The sequence below is a fragment of the Heterocephalus glaber genome, unplaced genomic scaffold, assembly GCF_053883595.1.
Source record: "Heterocephalus glaber isolate CG9 unplaced genomic scaffold, H.glaber_assembly_v1.0 deba00001687, whole genome shotgun sequence".
Taxonomy (NCBI): domain Eukaryota; kingdom Metazoa; phylum Chordata; class Mammalia; order Rodentia; family Bathyergidae; genus Heterocephalus; species Heterocephalus glaber.
Genome location: NW_028258412.1, coordinates 19,222,902 through 19,242,997, shown reverse-complemented (window position 1 = coordinate 19,242,997; position 20,096 = coordinate 19,222,902). Strand labels below are relative to the sequence as shown.

The 20,096-nt window shown below is 46.1% G+C and overlaps 1 protein-coding gene across 3 annotated transcripts in view; it reads left to right on the top strand.

The window, feature by feature from the left end:
* Window positions 1-9,187: 9,187 nt before the first annotated feature.
* Window positions 9,188-20,096, top strand: part of Oas2 (2'-5'-oligoadenylate synthetase 2) — a 23,186-nt gene continuing 12,277 nt past the window's right edge. For 2 of the 3 annotated variants that reach the window (XM_004843755.4, XM_004843756.3), the window contains exons 1-4: window positions 9,188-9,499; window positions 11,345-11,615; window positions 14,743-14,921; window positions 19,431-19,666. In XM_004843755.4, coding sequence (XP_004843812.2) covers window positions 9,326-9,499; window positions 11,345-11,615; window positions 14,743-14,921; window positions 19,431-19,666 — 860 coding nt within the window. In that variant the 5' untranslated portion in view covers window positions 9,188-9,325. The remainder of the gene's footprint in view (window positions 9,500-11,344; window positions 11,616-14,742; window positions 14,922-19,430; window positions 19,667-20,096) is intronic. The other variant, XM_087198539.1, reaches the window with a different exon arrangement.

Below are 20,096 nucleotides of genomic sequence, written 5' to 3'. Positions count from 1 at the left end.
CCATCCTCTGCGCATTGTCCTCTGCACACCTCGGTTTATAAGGGCGACCCAGGTCAGCTCAGGAAAAAGCGCTGACACAGGGTCCAGCAGTCGAGGGCCCAGGCCTGCTCATGTGCTGTGTGACTCCAGGGAAATACTTTTCCCTCTCTGATCCCCAGCTGCCTCATCCATACACTTGAGAAAGGTGGCTTGGCTCACTGTTTTCCAACCCTGCTTCACCCTGGAATCACAGTTTTCCAAAAACATATACTGATGTCCATTCTCTGCCCCAGACCAGATTAAATCCCAGGGATAAAAGGACTTCGGTCATTCTTAAAAAGAGGAGCAGACAGACATGAGAGGCACCAGCAAAAGAAACAAACAGAACCTCTCAAATCCTCTGGCCCCAACCACAACGGAACAGGAAGTTTAAAGCCTGCATTTAATGGGGCTTAAGCTCACACCCCATCACACTTGGTTTTCTTACAGTCATGCCATAGTGAAGAATGTAAAACAGAGAGAGTGAGTGACTTGCCCAAGACCACACAGCAGGCCCTGACTCAGAATCCAGTGCCCACAGGCTGGAGGATGGCAGGGGGCCTTGCAGGGCTCAGGGTTGAGCCACCTGCCACATCCTTCCCAGGGTGGTTCTTTGGCCAAAGGCACAGCACCGTGAGCCCACTCAGGTGCTGACATCATGGTTTTCCTCAGCGGCTTCTGCCACTTCACTGAGCAGGGCCCCAGGCAGGCTGAGGTCAGCGAGGAGATCCAAGCCTAGCTGGAGGCAGGTCAGCAGGAGCAGCAGTTTGAGGCCAAGTTTGAGATCTCCAAGTGGGAGTCTCCTAGAGTAGCACACTGACGTCCCACACCATTCTGGACCAGAGCAGGGACTCTGAAGTGCTTCCGGCCTTTGATGCCCTAGGTAAGCTTCCCAGGTATAGCCTGAGAAGGGGAAAGGCAGAGGCAGGGTGGGCCTGGACGGTTGTAGAGGTTGTATACTGCACAACTGGGCCATACCTGTTCTCATTGCAGGTACTGTAGAGGTTTAGGCTTATCGCAACTTTTTCTGCAAATTCACACAAAGATGCCATATGGGCAACCAGTGCCCCATGTTGGGCTCCATCCCAGCGATTCCACCATCTTGCCAGCTGACTTTGAACAAGGGATTTCCTATTTCCTTGGCCTGCCACAGATCGGTCTTCCGGTTCATCCTTACTCCATGCCTGTCTCTCATCCAGCCACCAAGAGAAAGGTGCTGAACCAAGTACGCACAAATCTGAGTATCTCTTCAGTGCTGAAGGGTTTTTTTTGTTTTTTGGGTTTTTTGCTTAAATTCTTCTATTGGTACATTTTAGGTATACAATATCTTTACATTTATCATTGGGTGCTTGTACCTGTACATGATGTATCTTGGTTCTTATTTTTTTCCCCATTACCTGTGTGCCCTTCACTCCCTTCCACCCTTCCCTATTTACAAACACTTTGTTTCCGTATTTTTCCTTTTCTCATAATTTTTCCTTTCCCTTCTTTCCTTTCCCCTTCCCCTCCCACCTCCCCTACCCCTTTGGACCTTTTCTTCCTATTTCAAATTATCAGTTTTTCATTTTAATCATTTTAATCCTTATTTATACTTTCAGTTTCTCACACTAGTGAAACTATTAGGTATTTACACATATGTGTCCTATTTATTTCACTTAAGAGTATGGCCTTGATATGCATCCATTTAGCTATAAATAACTCTAATTTTTTGTTCTTTATGGCTGAGTAGTACTCCATTTTATTAAAAAAAAACCACATCTTCTTTATTCAGTTTCCAGATGACGGGCACTTGGGCTGCTTCCAAGCTTTAGCTATTACAAACTGTGCCGCTATGAACATGGGTGCGCATATATCACTGTGGTGTGATTCTTTTAATTCTTTGGGGAAGATACCCAGCAGGGGAATAGCTGGGTCAAATGGGACCTCCAGCCCTAGTTCTTTGAGGTATCTCCACACTGATTTCCACAGTGGTTGCACCAGTCTGCACTCCCACCAACTATGGAGAGGGTTCCTTTCTCCCCACACCCCTGCCAGCATTTGTTATTGGTTGATTTCTTGATAGCAGACATCCTTTCTGGGGTGAGGTGGAATCTCAGCATTCTTTTCATCTGCTTCTCTCGAATGAACAGTGATGTTGAACTTTTTTCATATGCTTATTTGCTATTTCTACTTCTTTGTCTGAGAAATGTCTGTTCATTTCAGATGCCCATTTTTGAATTGGGTCTTTAAATTTGAGGGGTCTGATTTTTTTCAGTTCTTTATATTTTCTAGATAGTAGTCCTTTGTCTGAGGTACAGCTGATAAAAATTTTTTCTCACACTGTAGGCTGTCTCTTAGCTCTGTTGGTGGTTTCTCTTGCAGTGCAGAAGCTTTTTAATAAAATGAGATCCCAGTTGTTGATTCTTTCTGCTAGTTCCCATGCTGCTGAGGTTTTGTTCATAAAGTCTTTTCCTATGCCAATGTCTTCAAGAGTTTTACCTAACTTATCTTCCAGCAAGTTTAGTGTTTATGTTTTAATATTTAGATCTTTAATCCACTTTGATCTTAGATTAGTCCATGGTTATAGATATGGGTCTAGTTTTACCCTTTGGCAGGTTGAAATCCAGTTTTTCCAACACCATTTATTAAATAGGCTATCTTTCCTCCAGTGAGGGTGGTTAGCTCCTATGTCAAAGATGAGGTGATTGAGTATGTCTGGAGTTGTTTCTGCATCTTCTAATTTTTTCCACTGATCCTCAGGTCTGTTTCTTTGTCAGTACCATGCTGTTTTTATCACAGTAGCTTTGTAGTATAGTTTCAAATTGGGGATTGTGATACCCCTTGCCATGTCTCTGTTGCCTAGAATTGCTTTTGCTATTCTAGATCTCTTCTGGTTCCAAATGAATTTTTGGATTGTTTTCTCTAGTTCTGTGAAGTATATTGTTGGAATTTCAATCAGCATTGCATTGAATCTATATAGTAGTTTTCACTATATTGGTTCTTCCTACCCAGGAACAAAGGATGTCTTTCCATTTTCTTATATCCTCCTCGATCTCCTTTTTCAGGGTGCTGTAGTTTTCAGTGTAGAGGTCTTTTGCTTCCTTTGTTAGATTGATTCCTAGATATTTCTTTTTTTTTGGATGCTATTGTAAAAGGAATTATTTCCCTAATTTCTCTCTCAGTGAGTCTGTTATTTGTGTATAAGAAGGCTACTGTTTTTTTGAGTGCTGACCTTGTATCCAGCTACTCTACTGAATCTGTCAATTAAGTCTAGAAGTCTTTTGGCCAAGTTTTCTGGGTCTTCTATGTAAAGTATCATATCATCAGCAAATAATGACAGTTTAACTTCTTTTCCTATCTTTATTCCTTTTATTTCTTTCTCTTTTCTAATTGCTGTGGCTAATGTTTTCAGAGCTATATTGTACAAGAGCGGTGATCATGGGCATCCTTGTCTTGTTCCTGATTTTAGCATAAAAGTTTTCAGTTTTTGACCATTTAGTGTGATGTTGGCTGTTGGTTTTTCATAGATAGCCTTAATCAAGTTGAGAGAAAGACCTTCTATTCCAATTTTCTGTAGGGTTTTTATCATGAATGGGTGTTGGATTTTCTGGAATGCTTTTTCTGCATCTATTGAGGTGATCATATGGTTTTTGTCCTTGGGTCTGTTAATATTGTATTACATTTATTGATTTACATATGTTGAACCATCCTTGCATCCCTGGGATAAATCCGACTTGGTCAGGGTGTATGATCTTCTTGATGACCTTCTGTATTCTGTTTGCCAGTATCTTGTTGAGGAATTTTGCATCTATGTTCATTAGGGAGATTGGCCTGTAGTTCTCTTTTTTGGTTGGTTCTTTCCCTGGTTTTGGAATCAAAGTAACACTTGCTTCCAGGAATGAATTTGGAAGTGTTACTTCCCTTTCAATTTCCTTGATGAGTTTAAAGAGTAATGGCATTAGTTCTTCTTTAAATGTCTTGTAGAATTCAGCAGTGAAGCCATCTGGACCTGGGCTTTTCTTTGTTGGTAAAGTTTTAATTATGTTTTCAATTTCACTCATTGTAATTGGGGTGTTTAGAATTTCTATATCTTCTTCATTTAACTTTGGCAATTCGTATGTATCTAGGAATCTGTCCATTTCTTCTGTGTTTTCCATTTTATTAGAGTACAGTTTCCCGAAGTAGGTATTGATGATCCTCTGGATTTCTGCTGGATCTGTTGTGACTTCACCATTTTTGTTCTTAATTGTATGGATTTGAGCCTTTTCTTTCCTTTTTTTAAATAAGGTTGGCTAAAGGTTTACCAATTTTATTTATTCTTTCAAAAAACCAACTCTTTGATTCATTGATTTTTTTTGTATCATTCTCTTAGTCTCCATTGCATTGATTTCTGCTCTTATCTTTATAATTTCCTCTCTTGTATGAGCTTTGGGTTTGTCCTGCTCTTCTTTTTCTAGGAGCTTCAGATTCAGCATTAGGTTGTTTATTTGCGCTCTCTCTGTTTTCCTAATGTGGGCATTCACTGCTATGAATTTCCCATGTAGAACTGTTTTCATTGTGTCCCATAGATTTCTGTATGTTGTACTGGCATTATCATTTACTTGTAGAAACTGTCTAATTTCTTCTTTAATTGCCTCTGTGACCCATTGGTTGTTCAGGAGGGTGTTATTCAATTTCCATGTGTTTGTGGGGGTTTTGCGGTTTCTTATGCTATTGATCTCCAATTTTATTGCACTACAATCTGATAATATACAGGGGGTAGCTTCAATTCTTTTACATTTACTTAGACATGTCCTGTGAGCTAGCATGTGGTTTATTTTAGAGAATGACCCTTGTGCAGCTGAAAAGAATGTATATTCTGATTTTGTGGGGTGGAACACTCTGTAAACATCTATTAAGTCCATTTGTTCAATAGCTTGGTTCAGTTCTAGAATTTCATTGTTGATTTTTTTGTCTAAATGATCTATTTGTGATAGTGGGGTATTGAGGTCCCCCACTACAATTGTATTAGTGCTCATTTGGTTTTTCATGTCCATTAATATTTGTTTTGCTTTTGTTTTTTTTTTTGGTACTGGGGATCGAACTTGGGACCTTGTGCTTGTGAGGTAGGCAGCAGAACCACTGAACTAAACCTCCAGCCCAATTAATATTTGTTTTGTATAGTGGGGGGGATTCATATTTGGTGCGTATATATTTATGATTGTCATCTCTTCCTCTTGGATTGTGGCCATCTTTGTCTCTCTTAATTAGTTTTGGTTTGAAATCCACTTTGTCTGCAAATAAGGTTGCTACCCCTGCTTTTTCCAGGTTCCTGTCGCATGAAGAACTGTTTTTCATCCTTTTACTTTCAGTCTATGAATTTCTTTTTGAGTTAGGTGTGTTTCTTGTATACAGCATGTTGTTGGATTTTGCTTCTTAATCCATTCTGCCAGTCTATTTCTTTTGATTGGTGAATTGAGGCCATTAACATTGATGGTTATAATTGATAGATATTGACCCATCCTTGTCATGATGTTTACTGCCGTTGGCTCTTATTTTTTATTTTTCCCCCTTTCCCTTTAGTTTCTTGCCTTGCCTGGTGGCTTCCTTCTGTTGGGCTTCATGGAGTTGTGACCTTCATTGTCTTTCTAGGATATTGTTTAGAATTGTTTGGAGTGCTGGTTTGGTGGTCATGAAATTTCTCAGGTGTTCTTTGTTGTGGAAGTATCTAATTTCCCCATTGATTTTGAAAGATAATTTTGCAGGATACAACAGTCTGGGTTGGAAGTTATTTTCTTTTAGGGCTTGAAATACTTCACTCCAAGCTCTCCTTGATTTGAGGGTTTGTGTTGAAAAGTCTGCTGTGATTCTGGTGGGCTTTCCTTTACAGGTGATTTGTTTCTTTTCTCTAACTGCTTGTAGGATTTTGTTCTTCTGTTGGGTTTCTGGGATCTTGACTATTATATGTCTAGGTGTAGATTTTTTTGTGTGTGTGGCTAGTTGGAGTTCTATATACCTCACTTATCTGTATATCCAATTCTCTACCTCTGCCTGGGAAGTTTTCTATTACTTCTGTGAACAGGTTTTTTTTTATGTCAATTGTACTTTCTCCTGTTTTTTCATGGAATCCTATCAGTCTTATGTTATTCTTCTTTGCATCATCTAGCAGCTGCTGGATTGATTTCTCGTGGTCCCTTAGTATTTTTAAGAAATTTCTGTTTTCATGGTCACTAACTGCAATCCTGTCTTCTATATCTGATATTCTATCTTCACAGTCCCTTAATCTGCTTTGAATACTTTCACTGGAGTTTTTAACCTCCTGAATATCTGTTTGAATGTTTCATGGATTCCATTTCTTTCTTATGTTGGGCGATCATGATTTCCATTTCTTTCTTCTGCTGGGCATTCGTGGCTTCCAGCACGGTTCTGAGCTCATCTATTTTTTATCTGTTTCTGTTCTAGAGCCTCTAATCATGTCTTTCACTCTGCTCATCATCTCTGTAGTTATCTGGGAAATTATTTCTGTTTTGAATTTTTCTAGAGACTTATTCATCTGTTTTGTTACTTCCTGTGCTATCAGTTCAGGGTGTTCAGGTGGCTGATTATCAGATTTTTCCACCTCATTTCCCCCAGAATTTGCCTTTGCGGGGGAGGTGGAAGTCTGAGTTTGTGCTTTGCTTTAATGTCGTCTCATAACTGTTTTTGGTACTGTCCTTGGTTTAATTCCTGGGTTGATACTTTGAAATTGCTAATTGTAAGTGTCTTTGTTGCTTGTATTTAGAACCCTTATGGAATGATTGCTTCTGCGAGCTGTCTTCCAGTTATAGCTGGTCCTTAGGTTTTGAGTCTCTAATGGCTCTGAGGCTGTCTCATTTTCATTACACCAGGAAGGACAACTAATTAAATCAATCACAACACCTTAGCCCAAGTGATACAATCAGCAACACCAAAGCATCAAGCACAGTTTAGAAAATGACAATCTGTGGTAGTTATTAATCTATCACCTTTAACTGTGTGAATTAAATCAAAATTGAGGACCAGCCCAATATATGTTTACAGTGAATAAACTCTTCAATATAGCAATTTTACCCTTCAGGGTGGGGAGTTAGAAGGAGTTGGGGAGGGAGGGATAGATAGGTAGAAGGATAGGGAAACATTAGCAGTGAGGCCAGAGGACAGAGGAAGATTGCCCAAACTCTAGGAAACTGTTGAAGACAAGAGGAAAAGACAGAATGAAAGAACAAAGACGAGAACAGAACAACCTAAGAGCAAGAGGGAGGCTAGAAACTGTATTTACTTTCCTTTAAAACTAATGACAATTGGGCCGGGGATTTAGCTCAGTGGTTTCACTGCCTGCTGCACAAGCGCAAGGACCCAAGTTCGATCCCTGGTACAAAAAAAACCAAAAAAACTAATGACAATGGAGAGAAGGAAAAAGAGAAGAAAAGAAAAATAAAGAAGAAATCTGAATTAGGGCCAGAACAGTAACAAAAAGGGAGATGAAGAACAATGTGGGACAGTGAGAGAGAGAGAGAGAGAGAGAGAGAGAGAGAGAGAGAGAGAGAGAGAGAGAGAAAAGAAAGGAAAAAGGAAGAGAAAAATAAAAATTTGAAAAGGGTAGAAAAAAATTGAAAATAAAAAATAAAAATGAAGGGCCTCCTTCAGGGTATGTCTCTGCTGTCACAAAAGACAATGTGGGCAGCAGTGTGCAGATATAAGTCGATGATTCTCAGTAAGCCAGTAGTAGACCCGTGAGATTCAGGCAGATTTCTGGCTGCGAGGCCCAAGTTGAGCTCCCTGACCTCCTGCAGGGTTGAACTCTGCAAGGTTCTACTGCAGGTTCCAGCTGCCCTTCCCCTGAAGATAGTCCAGCTTCCGATGGGAGGTGAGGATCCCTCCAGTTTACCAACTGCAGTGGTCTGGTGTGCCTTTATTGCAGAGATTCTCTTCACTTTTTCACTGGGCTTCAATTTTCATCATGGAGCCTGAGATGTTGTTCACTTCTGCTCTATCTTCTGGAGCTCAGGACAATGACCTTTATGAGCCCCTGCGCCTCTGTAGTGTGGAACCAGGTAACGGCGGAACCAGGTAATGGCGCAGCCAGGAGGCCAGAAGAGGGGGGGGGGGGACACCGCAGCTAAGCTGGTCCCTGGGGGGCAGGGTGCGAGGTTCAGTGCGGAGTTTGCTAAAGACAGTGCAGTGGAAGAAACTTTCCTATATCGAAATATATTCGCTTCCTGGGCTCTGAGGAGGAAAACAGCGGAGGAGAAAGTTGCGCAGAACGTCATGAGCATCTGCCCAGGCCCTGCATTTCAAGAGCAAGAGCTCAGCTGTTGAAGAAACCTCAGAGGCCTCCAAGCCAGACGGTGGCCTCAGCCCCTGGCCTGCGCTGCACGCTCCCTGCAGGGCGGAGAGGCAGGCGGTGTGGAGGAGCCGGCTCCCCACTGCGGCGGGGACCGGATGGGAGGAAGGGGGCGGAGAGGGGAGTCCCGTTCTCACCCAAGCTGAAGAGCCTGACGCGGCTGGCCGAGCGCCGGTACCGGGAGGTCCCTCCCTCCCCCGCGGCCCTGGGCTGTGTCCCCCAGGGTTCCTAGGAGCAGGCAGGGCTCAGCCACCCCAGGACCCAGGGTGGCAGAGCAGAGAAAGGGTCCCCTCCCTGCGCTGAGCCCTCGGTGCTCTTATCCGCAAAATGGGACGACATGACCGTGTCCCGGAATCCGATGGCACTTTCTGACACGGCAGCTTCAAGTCCACCCCACAGCCCAGGCCTCAGACCCGGGTCGCAGAGAGTGCGCACCTAAGGGCCGAGCAGTGGGTCTGCTGGTCACCTGTGAGTGGGTTTCGGGGTGAAATGCAGGGCTACACCTTCAGTGAGTTTCGGGTACACGGTGAGTAGCCCTAAGAACCTCCCATGCGGTATCTGGGACACACTTACGGGCCTCAGAATGTGCATCCACCGTTTCTCTGAAGCTTAGGTCTACCTGGGTGTCCTGCGTGTGTCTTTGTATCTGGCGTTTCTTCCAGGGAAGCCAGCAGGTACCTGAGGCTTCCCCGGCTGCCTCGGAAATGGGTGCAGAGATGGGGAGGGGCTTTCAAAAGCTCACAATCCAGCTCCATCCAGTCGGTAGCTGTGGGCTGGCTGGGCACACGCCCTTGAACTTGAGTTTCACTTTCCCCTCCCTCGGGCAGGGGCAGAGCAGAGACCTTTGAACGTGACTTTCCATTTCCTGGACTCTGGAGACAGAAGTGGGAAACCGCTGCCGTGGGGAGGGGACAGAGCAGTTGCCTGGAGCTTGAGGGACAGTCCCCAAGCCCTGCCACTGGCCAGAGCCCCAGCCGAGACAGGAGCATGGGGAACTGGGAGTCCCACGTGTCCTCAGTCCCGGCTCCAGAGCTGGGCCGGTTTATCCAGCAGCAGCTGAGGCCCTACGAGGGCTGTGAGAAGCAGCTCCAGATGACGGTGGACACCATTCGCCTCTTCCTGCCGGGAGACAGCTTCCCCCAGGTGCAGGGGGTGGCCATGGTGAGTCCAGGGCTGGGAGGTCCAAGGAGGCTGAGCAACCCGCCACTGAGCACCTACTGCGTGCCAGGCCCTGGGCGGGACCCTCCGAGAGAGAGTGGGAGACGGGCAGCACCAGGGCTCTTAGAGCTGTCAGCTCTTCCTGCATGGCTGTGTGACGCCGGAGAAGCTGCCTAACCTCTCTGGGCCTCAGTCTCTCAATCTGCAAAGTGGGAGTCAGAATAGAGCTTGCTCCCCCATACAGTGCAGTGGGCTGGCACAAATGCTCAATATTGTGTCTGTCCTCCTACACTACAGGAGGTAAACTGAAGCCGGAGGAACTTAGAATAACCTCTCCCCAAGGTGGCCCTGTGGTTGCTCAAGATACAGGAGAGGGCTGGTGCTCATGGGTTAGGAATGTTTGGTGCCAAGGGCCCAAACCCCAGGACTGGGGCTGCAGGTGCTGGAGCTGGGCGGGGGGGGGGGGGGGGGGTGCAGGCAGGGCCTCCAGCTCCACTGCAGCACCCCGTCTGTTGCTGTAATGCAGCTCCTGGGTGAGCTAACTTCATACAGAAAAGGGGTTTATTTAGCACACAGTGTTGGGTGCTTAAAGGCCAAGTGGCGTGGCGCAGGGTAGGTGGAGGATCCAGTGTCACCAGGAAGCCAGGGCGGCGGGGTGGGGTCTCAGGACCCCTTTGGAGGACCCGACCCCAAGGGACCCAGGGCCTCTCAGGAGGTCAGGCTGAGAGCCAGCGCTGAACCTGGTTCCCTAGGGTTCACGGCTCATCCAGGCCACAGCAGCCACTCTTGGCCCACTTCCCTGTAGTCCTCTGCTCGTGGCCATAGACACACCCACTGCCCCAGCCATTGAGACAGTGGGGAAAGTGGGGGGCCGCAGCACCCCCAAACTGAGGCAAGTTCACTTATTTAGTCACAAGTATCAGAGCTGAGGGGGCTGGGGGTTTAGCTCAGTGGTTCCACCGCCTGCCTCGAAAGTGCCAGGACCCGAGTTCGATCCCCAGTACAAAAGAAAAAAAAAAATCAGAGCCAGGCTTGCAGTCATCTGCCTGAGACAACGCGTGCCTAACCACTAGGCTAACCTGCCTGTCAATATTAATATGTTTCCCACACTGGGTGTGATGGCTCACGCAGCTAATCCCAACACCCAGGAGGCTGAGGCAGGAAGGTCACCAGGAGTGTGAGGCCAGCCTGAACTACATAGCAAGACCCTGTCTGAAAATGGCAGCAGAAAAGAAAGTTCCCAACCCCACCCTGAGAGCTCTGGTCCCCCATCCAATCAGCACCCCCAGCCCCAGGCATCCACCCTCCCAACTTCCATCAGTACAGGTTCATTATGACTGTTTTGAAACTTTCTGTAACTATTGGGTGATCAGCCATCCCAGGTTACCCAGGATGGAGGCTTTTCCTGGAATGTGGGACTTTCAGTGTGAAGGCTTGGAATGTCCCAGCTAAACCAGGACAAGTGGATCACCCTAGAGAAATGATGTGGTACCTTGTGTGCACTTTGGTGTATGGCTTCTTTGACCCATCACATTTATGAAATTGATATTGCTGTATAGGTGAGCATCATTTTTCATTGTCGTATAGTATTCCATAGTGTGGATATACCACATTTGCATGTCTCATTGCCAGTGGCCATTCTAGTTGCCTCCAGTTTGGGATCAGTCTGTAAAACATTGCTATGAGCATCCCCACCAGCCCTTTGGGTGGACAAATGGACACTAGCCGTTCAATTTTAAGATGATAGTGACATTTTTGGCTTTCACTTGATTTGAGAAATGCCACCACCTGCTGGAGTCCCCTGTGAGCTGAAAGAGTCGAGTCTCATATCTGCTCTGTTGCCGGCAGGGTGGCTCCTATGGCAGGAAGACAGTCTTGAGAGGCGACTCCGACGGCACCCTCATCGTCTTCCTCGATCACTTAGAACACTTCCGGGATCAGGTGAAAATCCAAGACAAAATCCTCAACGCAATCACGCACCAGCTGGAGGAGTGTCGGCGCGTGCGGACGCTGCCAGTCCAGTGGGAGACGCTCAGGACCCCCAAAGGGCTCTCTATCGTGCTGTCCACGAGGTGGCAGAAGATCACCTTTGAGGTGCTGCCCGCCTTCAACGCCCTGGGTGAGTCCCCGAGGGTGGGGGGCGGCCAGAGGGGGGCGCAGGGGTCTCTGGGTCCCCTGTGCTGGCAGCGGGAGGGACAGCCCTGGCGCCTTCCGGGTCGGGGGGCCTGGGCCCTCAGGAGAGCAGGTCCCCCACCTGGGCTTCCTGTCCGCTCCCAAACAATGTGGACCCCTGAACCTAGAGTTGGGGTTTCAAGCCAGTGCGCACGGGGTCCCCAGAGGCCCGGCGAAGCCTCAGCCGAGACCCAGAGTGCACGGCCACCCCTGAGGCTTGCGAGCCGGTCGCTGGTGGAGGAAGAGGATGTAGAGCACACCTGGGGGCTCCAGCTCGGGCCTCTTGGAGCCAGCCTGTCCCCGGGGAAGTCGGTCCCTCCCCCTGAAGCCAGCCTCTCTTCCAGGTCAAGGTCAAGGTCAAGACAGCCTTCCATGGGAGACTCTGGCAGAGCAGGGAGAGCGAGGCGGACTCAGACCCAACCCCTCCTACCTCCCCAAGACCGCCCCCCCCCGGCCTCCTGCCCCCCGAATGTCCCCAAGGTCCTGCCTGTCACTGCGTAGCCGGGTTGCAACCCTGGCCTCCCATGCCCCACCCAGGCCCATCCCACTCTCCTTCCTCTGCTTCGCCTGACCAAGGGCTGCCCACATGTGGCAGTGGGTCTCCCTGCTGCTCTCCAGTCCCCATGCCACTGGACGCTGTCTTTCCAAGTGCAAATGTGACTCTGCCACACACGCCGCATTACGCACACTGACAGCTTCTCGTTGCATCAGGGGCAAGCTCCTCAGCTGGACGGGGTGTTGACGCCCCCTGCTTGCTCACCTCTCTAGCCCTAGCCCTCAGCATCATACTGAGCATCACCCAGCTCCTCAATCCCATCATGCTTCACTCAGCTCCAGACTGTGCCTGTGTTGTGTCTTTGTCTGAAATATTCTTTCCCCAGCCTTTACTTGTGGAGAATTCCACCTCACTTATGTCCTCTGACCTCCTATATCTGGTTAGACCCACCTCCTCTGTGCTCAATAGGAATTTCTACTGCTCTCTTGATCATGGGATACACCGACACAAGATAACTTTCAGTTTTCTCCTCTCCTAGTCTGTGAGCTCCATGAGAATGGGCACAATGATTATATTGTTCTTCTCTGGGCTCTACTACAATGTTCATTACTTGTAATAGTTGTTAGATGGATGGATGGATGGATGAATGGACTGACTGCTGGATAGCCGAATAGATGGATAGGTCAATGGAAAATAGGTGAGTGGATAGATAGATGGAAAATAGGTGGATGGATGAATGGATTAATGAATACATGGATAGCTCGCTGGATGTGTAGAAGGAAAATGGATAGAGTGTTGATGTAGATGGGGTAGATGAATGGATGGATACATAGATGAAAGGGAAATGAATGACATGTGGATGGAAATTGATAGATGGGTGGATAGGTGGATGACTCATTGGATGGAAAGATGTGTAGATGGATGGATGAATGGATGATAAATGGATGGAAGGAAAGGAATGATGTGAATGGATAGATGGATCAAGCAGTTGATTGGTTGATTGATAGGCAGATGGATGATGGATGAATGAGTGGATAAGACTCAGCATAGTTATAGCTCAGTCTGAAGCACAAGGATAATATATTCACAGACTTAAGGAATAGAAGTTCAAACTCTCCTTAAACAAGTGGGGAACCGGAAGTAAAGGAATGTGTCCAGGGCAGCATGGCCCATTACTGACAGAACTAGAAGAAAATCCCATGTTTTCTAACCCCCAGGCCACGGCGCTTTCCATCCTCCACAGTTTTAGGGAATTTCTGGGCTGGGAGGGACCTTGAAGAGCAATTAGCCCAGCCATCAGCTGATAAGGAGACAGCCAGGTCAGAGAACCATCACCAGGAGGGGGGGTGGGCAGCCCTGAATACCTACCCTGGTCCCACCCATCCCACCAACTGTAAGATCAGACTAGAAACAATCCATGAGGATGCTAAGCACTGTTAGAATGCGCCTGCCTCAAAGAAGGGCTGGGACAGGCTTGGCTCCAACTTCTCCCAGGAAATCTTGCCTGCTCTCAAGTTATTTTAAGTATGGTGCTTTGGCTACCAGGCCAGAGCGCCCTCTGCTGGATCATGTGAGAACCAGAAATGCTCTCCGCCCCCTCATGTGGTACCTAGACATGACCAGCAGATGGTGCTAGAGCTGCACATTCCAAATGAAGATCCTTTTTCTAGACGGACTCTTCAGGGGATTCAGAAATTGCTTTCTTTAGTAAATGTGAGCCTGATTCATTTGGCCTCCCTTTTCCACCACGTTCCACTGGCCTCCTTCAACTCACTCTATTCTTCTGCTGTTAGCATCCTGCTGTCTTCTCACCCAAAGAACAGGCCTCCTCTTTCCTTGACTTCCCGGTGTCAGTCACACACCCGAGAAGAGCGTGGCGAGGTTTGCCCGTGCCGGGCTAAAACTCCCTGGAGAAGAGTAAAGCCTCAAGACTCTGTCTGGAGATTTAAAAAAAAAAAAGCTTCCTATCTGAAACTGGCCTCTGTCTCCAGCCTCGAGGCCCTGCCCTCACCTTCCCAGCCCCTCCAAGGCCCCCGTCCCCCTGACTATGAAATTGAAAGCCCCGGATGCGCTCAGCGGCAAAACCCGTCCTACGTGATACTCAGTTTCCCTTTCCTCCGCGCGTGCCAGTCAGTTAAGGAAAGCGCTCTCGGTGCCCATTTGGAGCAACTGCTTTCCCATTTGCGACTGCATTTCTCATCCCTCTCTGTGGTCTCCGGATCTTGTCTTGAGTCAGTACTATACTGTTTTCTTTTAGTTACTTTATTTATTTATTTAAAATAGCAAGATTCTTTTACAGACAGGGCCTCATCTGGTTGGCCAGGCTGCCCTTGAGCTTGCGATTCTCCTGTTTCAGCCTCCTGAGCGCCGGGGTTACAGGTGTGCCCCCATGCAGGCTGCTCATAGATGCCGCTTTATTATCTACCTGGGACGGCCAGCCTGAACCACAGCAGCTTCTTACAGATTACGCAGTGGCCGTGTGCTACCCAACCGGCCCTGACCTGCAGCGCTGACCCACTCTGACCCTCTGAGCCCAGGACACCTGAACACCAGGGCCCCCGTTTCTCCTTTATATCAGGTTTATGTGAAAATCCCAGCCCCTGGCTCTATCGAGAACTCATCAGATTCATGGACGAGACAAAGGCCTCTCCGGGAGACTTTGCTGTCTGCTTCACCCAACTCCAGCAGAAGTTTTTTAATAAGTATCCCAAAAAAGTGAAGGACTTGATCATCTTGATAAAGTACTGGTATCAACAGGTAATTTTCAAATTATGTATTCTTCTCTCATTCACTCCCTTTTTATTGATATAATTGACATCTGTTTATATTACATACTTTAATAATATTAATAATTATTAATTTTATTATTTTATTATTAATATTATATAATATTGATTATATTCAGATTCAACAATCTGAAGTATACAGCTCGATGTACTTTTGCATCCTCAGCAACACAAAAATCAAAAGGGGAGCCTTTCCTGCACCCCAGGAGGCTGCCTTAAGCCTGTCCTCAATCAGTAATCCCCCAAACTCCTTTCCAGCATCAGCCACCACCCGTTAGTTTTATTTTCCAACAACTTTTTTCAGTGTTTGGGCACAAACCCAAGTCCTCACACATGCTAGGCAAGCACTCAACCACTGAGCTACACCCGGAGTCCACCCTGCCCATGTTGAAATACTGCCGCTAGAATCAACATTATGTCTGTGAGACTCAGCTACACTGCTTTGTGTAGCACCAGTTGTTTTTTGTTGTGTTATATTAATGTACCACACATTTATCTTTTCTGTTGCTCATGAATATTGCATCCTTCCCAAATTGAAGTGTTATGAATGTAGTGTGAATATTTTCCTGGGTGTCTTTGTGAGTTTAACCCTGCATTGCTCTTGGGTGAAAGTGCAGGAGTAAAATTTCTGGGCTCTGAGATGCGTGTGTGTGTATGTATACAATGTCTTAGTTATGTTTCTTGTTGGTGAGACAAAATATTTGACACCTACAGTTAAAGAGGGAAAGGTTTGTTTAGCTCATAGTTTGTAGAGGTTTCAGTCCATAATTGGCAGCCTCCAGGGCATGGTGGCATGGCAGAGGAGAAACAGTTCATGGTGGGTAGAAGGTAGCAGAGCAAGCAAGGGAGAAGACCAGCCTCTTTCTGTCCCTTATATTATATCCAGGTTACCTGGATTAGGGTTGTGCCAAGCCAAACAGTGGGCTGATTTAGTAATCACCCATCCTTAATCCCAGCACCCTGAATCCTGGCACTGCACCATGACTCAATCACACACTCTAGATTCAGCCACCTCTGAAAAAGCCCCACCTATGACTGCATGAAGTTTGGGAGGAACATCTAGACACAAGCCACACCACATAGCCACATGGCATATGTATGTACGTTTATGTATTTGGATCCATGGAAAATACACATTTAACTATTTTAATTAATAGAAGTTCTTATGAACTCAAGCAATATTTTTACTGGTTTTCATTTTTCATTACAATTGACTCTTGACTTATGAACTCAATTCATTTGCAGGGGCAGGTTGTAACTCAAGTTGGTTGTAAGTCAAAACTATTTTCCCATAAGAACTAATGGAAATATACATAATGCATTCTGAACCTCCCAAAGCACCCCTTAACTACCCTTTTCATAATAAAAAAGGGTTGTATAATGTGCATAATTTACCAGAAACACCAATAATTTTCCTAGGGTATTCACCAAAAAGTTATAAAATGTACCTAGTTTACCAGAAATGACAATTTCATGCTGTACTCACCACTCAAGTTGACAGCTTTGGCTTGCAGGAAGGGAGGATGAAATGGAAGGTGGTTGTTGTTTGGAAGAGAGTCCCCTTCCATAAGAACATCAAGAATCTAGCTCTCTGGGGTCCTTTCTCTCCTTGGGAGAGTCTGTAGCCCACTAGGACCTGCTTCTGGCTCACTAGGTTTAATATTTTCAGAACTAAAAACTGGTCTAAGGTGATCTGTTTCTGTCTTTTCTTTAACACTGTTCTGTAGTATGACGTGACATTGTCATTAAGCAAGTCAGTGCAATGAGTGGCTTTTTCTCTGAGTGGGTCTTCTCTACAAATGTTTGTAGCTCTGTCCATTTTTTCAGGATTTCCTTTATTTCACAAGAACTTTGCTGCACTGATTGTTGATACTCCCCCTCCTCTTCAGAAAGCTCCTCAGCTGCCATTCTCTGTTGCTCAGCCAGAAGTTGCTGAAGTTCCTCTGCAAACAATTCTTCTGTGTGTTCCTCCACCAGTTCCTCAACATTGCCACTGTCTACCTGTGAGCCTGTGGACTCTGTTATAGTGACAGTGTCATCAACCACAGGGTCAATTGAAGGCTCAGGCTCCTCTACACAGCCTTCAAAGTCTCTCTCCTGTATAATTTTAGGCCACACTTTCCTCCAAATAGATCTCAGTGTCCTTACAGAGACATTGGCCCAGGATTTGTCAATTAACCCCACACAGGAAAGGATGCTGTAGTGTTCCTTCCAGAACTCTTTAAGGGTTAAATCTGTACCCGAGACCATCTGGAAATACTTCCAGAATATTTCCTTGGTGTATAGCTTCTTAAAGTTAGCCATAACCTGCTGACCCATAGACTGCAGATGAGAAGTTGTATTATTAGCTGAGAAGAACCCAACTGAGAGCCATGGGAATTGTTCAGCCAATTCTTCTTCCAAATCTCATGGGTGAGCAGGAGCATTGTCCATGATTAGCAGAGCCTTGAGTGGTAAACCTTTGTCCTCTAGATATTTCTTAACAGTAGGACAGAAAGCCTTCCTGATCCACTCAAGAAAAAGTACTCATTACCCAGCCTTTTGCATTAGATCTCCACATGACCCCTAGCCTATTCTTTATGACTTTAGGTTTTCTGAGGACTCTAGGGGTCTCAGAGTGATAAACCAAGAAAGACTTTATCTTGAGATCACCACTCGCATTGGCACATAGCAATAAAGTTAGCCCATCCTTCATAGGCTGGTGGTCTGGCACTTTCTTCTCTTCCTGGGTCATGTATATTCTCCTGGGCAGTTTCCTCCAGGAAAGGCCAGTTTCATCACAGTTGAAAACTTGATGAAAGCAAGAGCTATTTCTCTGTGTCATCATCTCCAAGTGGTGTATGTAATTTTCAGCAGCCCTTTTATCAGCACTGGCTGCTTCACCATGCCTAGTTATGCTATGAATCCTAGTCCTCACTTTATATTTGTGAACCCACCCCTTATTGGCATGAAATGTCTCACCATTATCACTCATTGATGGATTTTCCTTTACAAGGTCTGCATTTACAGCCTGAGCCTTGTCACACATTGTGGAGTGAGCTAGGCTATGACCTGCCATCTGTCTTTCTTTTATCCACAGTAATAACAGCCTTTCTACCTTGCCTAACACTGTTGATCGAGACTTACTGCTTTGAGGAATATTGTTAGCAGCTCTAGCTTCCTTATACAGACCTTTGCTCTGTAAGATGTCGAGATGCTGGATTTTGACACACAGTACATGGTGAGATCAGTCACACAAATGCCACTCTCATATTTCTCCACAATTTCCTTCTTTTCAATTGTGATTGCTATCTTTATCTTTGCTTCCTTCCTTAGCTTCTTTTCTAGCTTTTTGAGGGCCATTTTGATAGCAGTAATCATAGCAATTATATAGCATTTCTGAAATCACGTCCACAAACACACGCACCTGGGCTCAGGCTGACACGTATGTATGCTTTTCTGGCATCATGAGTCTTTGTTTACAACTGCACAAGCAGCCGGATTCAGGTCATAACTCAAGACTTTGGTCATAAGTTAAAACTGAAATTCCAGTTGTAACCCAAGTTGTTTATATGTAAGGCCAGTCATAACTCAAGGGTCCACTGTACAGGTATGTGTTGAGTTTTATCGAATTGTATCAATTTTTTAATTTTAATTTTTATTGGTTTATGTTTGCAGTCCATAGTGTTTGCATTCATTGTGTGGGGTTGGTGCTTGTACATAACACATTTTAGTTCCTTTTTCATCTCCTTTCCCTCCTTCCTCTATCTCTCGGTCCCCTTTCCTTTCGCAAAAGATCTATCTTTTATTTTGCTCTTTATTTAGATGTGGGGTTTCTCACATAAGAGGAACCAGGCAGTATTTAAGTTTGTGTATCTGACTTACGTTACTGTCATGGTTTAGGTCTACATGTCCCCCCCAGAGCCTCGTGCAGTCATAGGTGGGGCTTTTTCAGAGGTGGCTGAATCTAGAGCATGTGACTGATTCATGCTGCGATGCTAGGATTAAGGGTGGGTGATTACTAAATCACTGATTGGTTCCACACCATCCTAATCCTGTTAGCCTGGATACAGTATAAAAGACACAAAGAGGCTTCTCTCATCTCATTTGCTTGGTTTGCTACCTTCTGCCCACCATGAACTGTTTCTCCTCTGTGATGCCACCCTGCCTCGGAGCCAGCCGATTATGGACTGAACCTCTGCAAACTGTGCGCTACATAAACCTTTCCTCCCTTAACTTGTGAGTGTTGGATATTTTGTCTCACCAATGAGAAAAGTAACTAAAACGGTGATGGCCCCACGTAAATATGACCAGTTACCCTAGTGGTGTCCCAAGCTACACTCCCATGAGTAACAAGAGAGTTTCAGTTGTTCTGTATCCTTGTGCTACCCTCAAACCTTTGAATTTTAGGGATTAAGGTGGGGGACAGTGACTCCTATAGACTTCCAGTTTCCTGACTTCAAACCTCCTGAATTAGTGCCACCCCTGTCTCCTCCCACAGTGCCAGAAGAAGAGCGGGTCAAATGTGCCACTGGCCACGTATGCTCTGGAGCTGCTGGCTGTGTACGCCTGGGAGCAGGGCTGTGGGGCTGAGGACTTTGACATTGCAGAAGGTGTCAGGGCCATCCTGGGGCTGATCCTGAAGTCCCAGCAGCTGTGTGTCTACTGGACAGTCAACTACAGCCTGGAGGATGAGACTGTCAGGAACAGGCTCCTAGGCCAGCTCCGGACCCAGAGGTACCCTGCTTCCCACCCCAAGGTGCACCCCAAGAATGAAGTCTCTGCCCCCCACCTCTGGTCAGCCAGGAACTCAAATGAGGCGCATGGTGCATGGGGTGGGAGGAAGGCAGGCCTATGCTTTTCATCTTCCAAGCCATGGTCCTGTTTTGTCCTCAAACAAACACTGCAGAAGTGCTTTGCTTTCTAGAAGGAAGGGGCTAGGAGAGAAAGGGGGCTTCCAGGAAGAGGAGGCTCCTCTGTGGCTTTGCTAATGGCCTAGGGCATCTCCGTTTTCTTTTTTCTTGGGGTGCGGTGCTAGGGATTGAACCCAGGGCCTTCACACTGAGCTACATCCCCAGATCATTTTTTTGTTTTGTTTTTTGTTTTTAGACAGGTCTTGCTAAATCTCTCAGTTGCCCAGGCTGTGCTCAAACTTGTAATTCTCCTG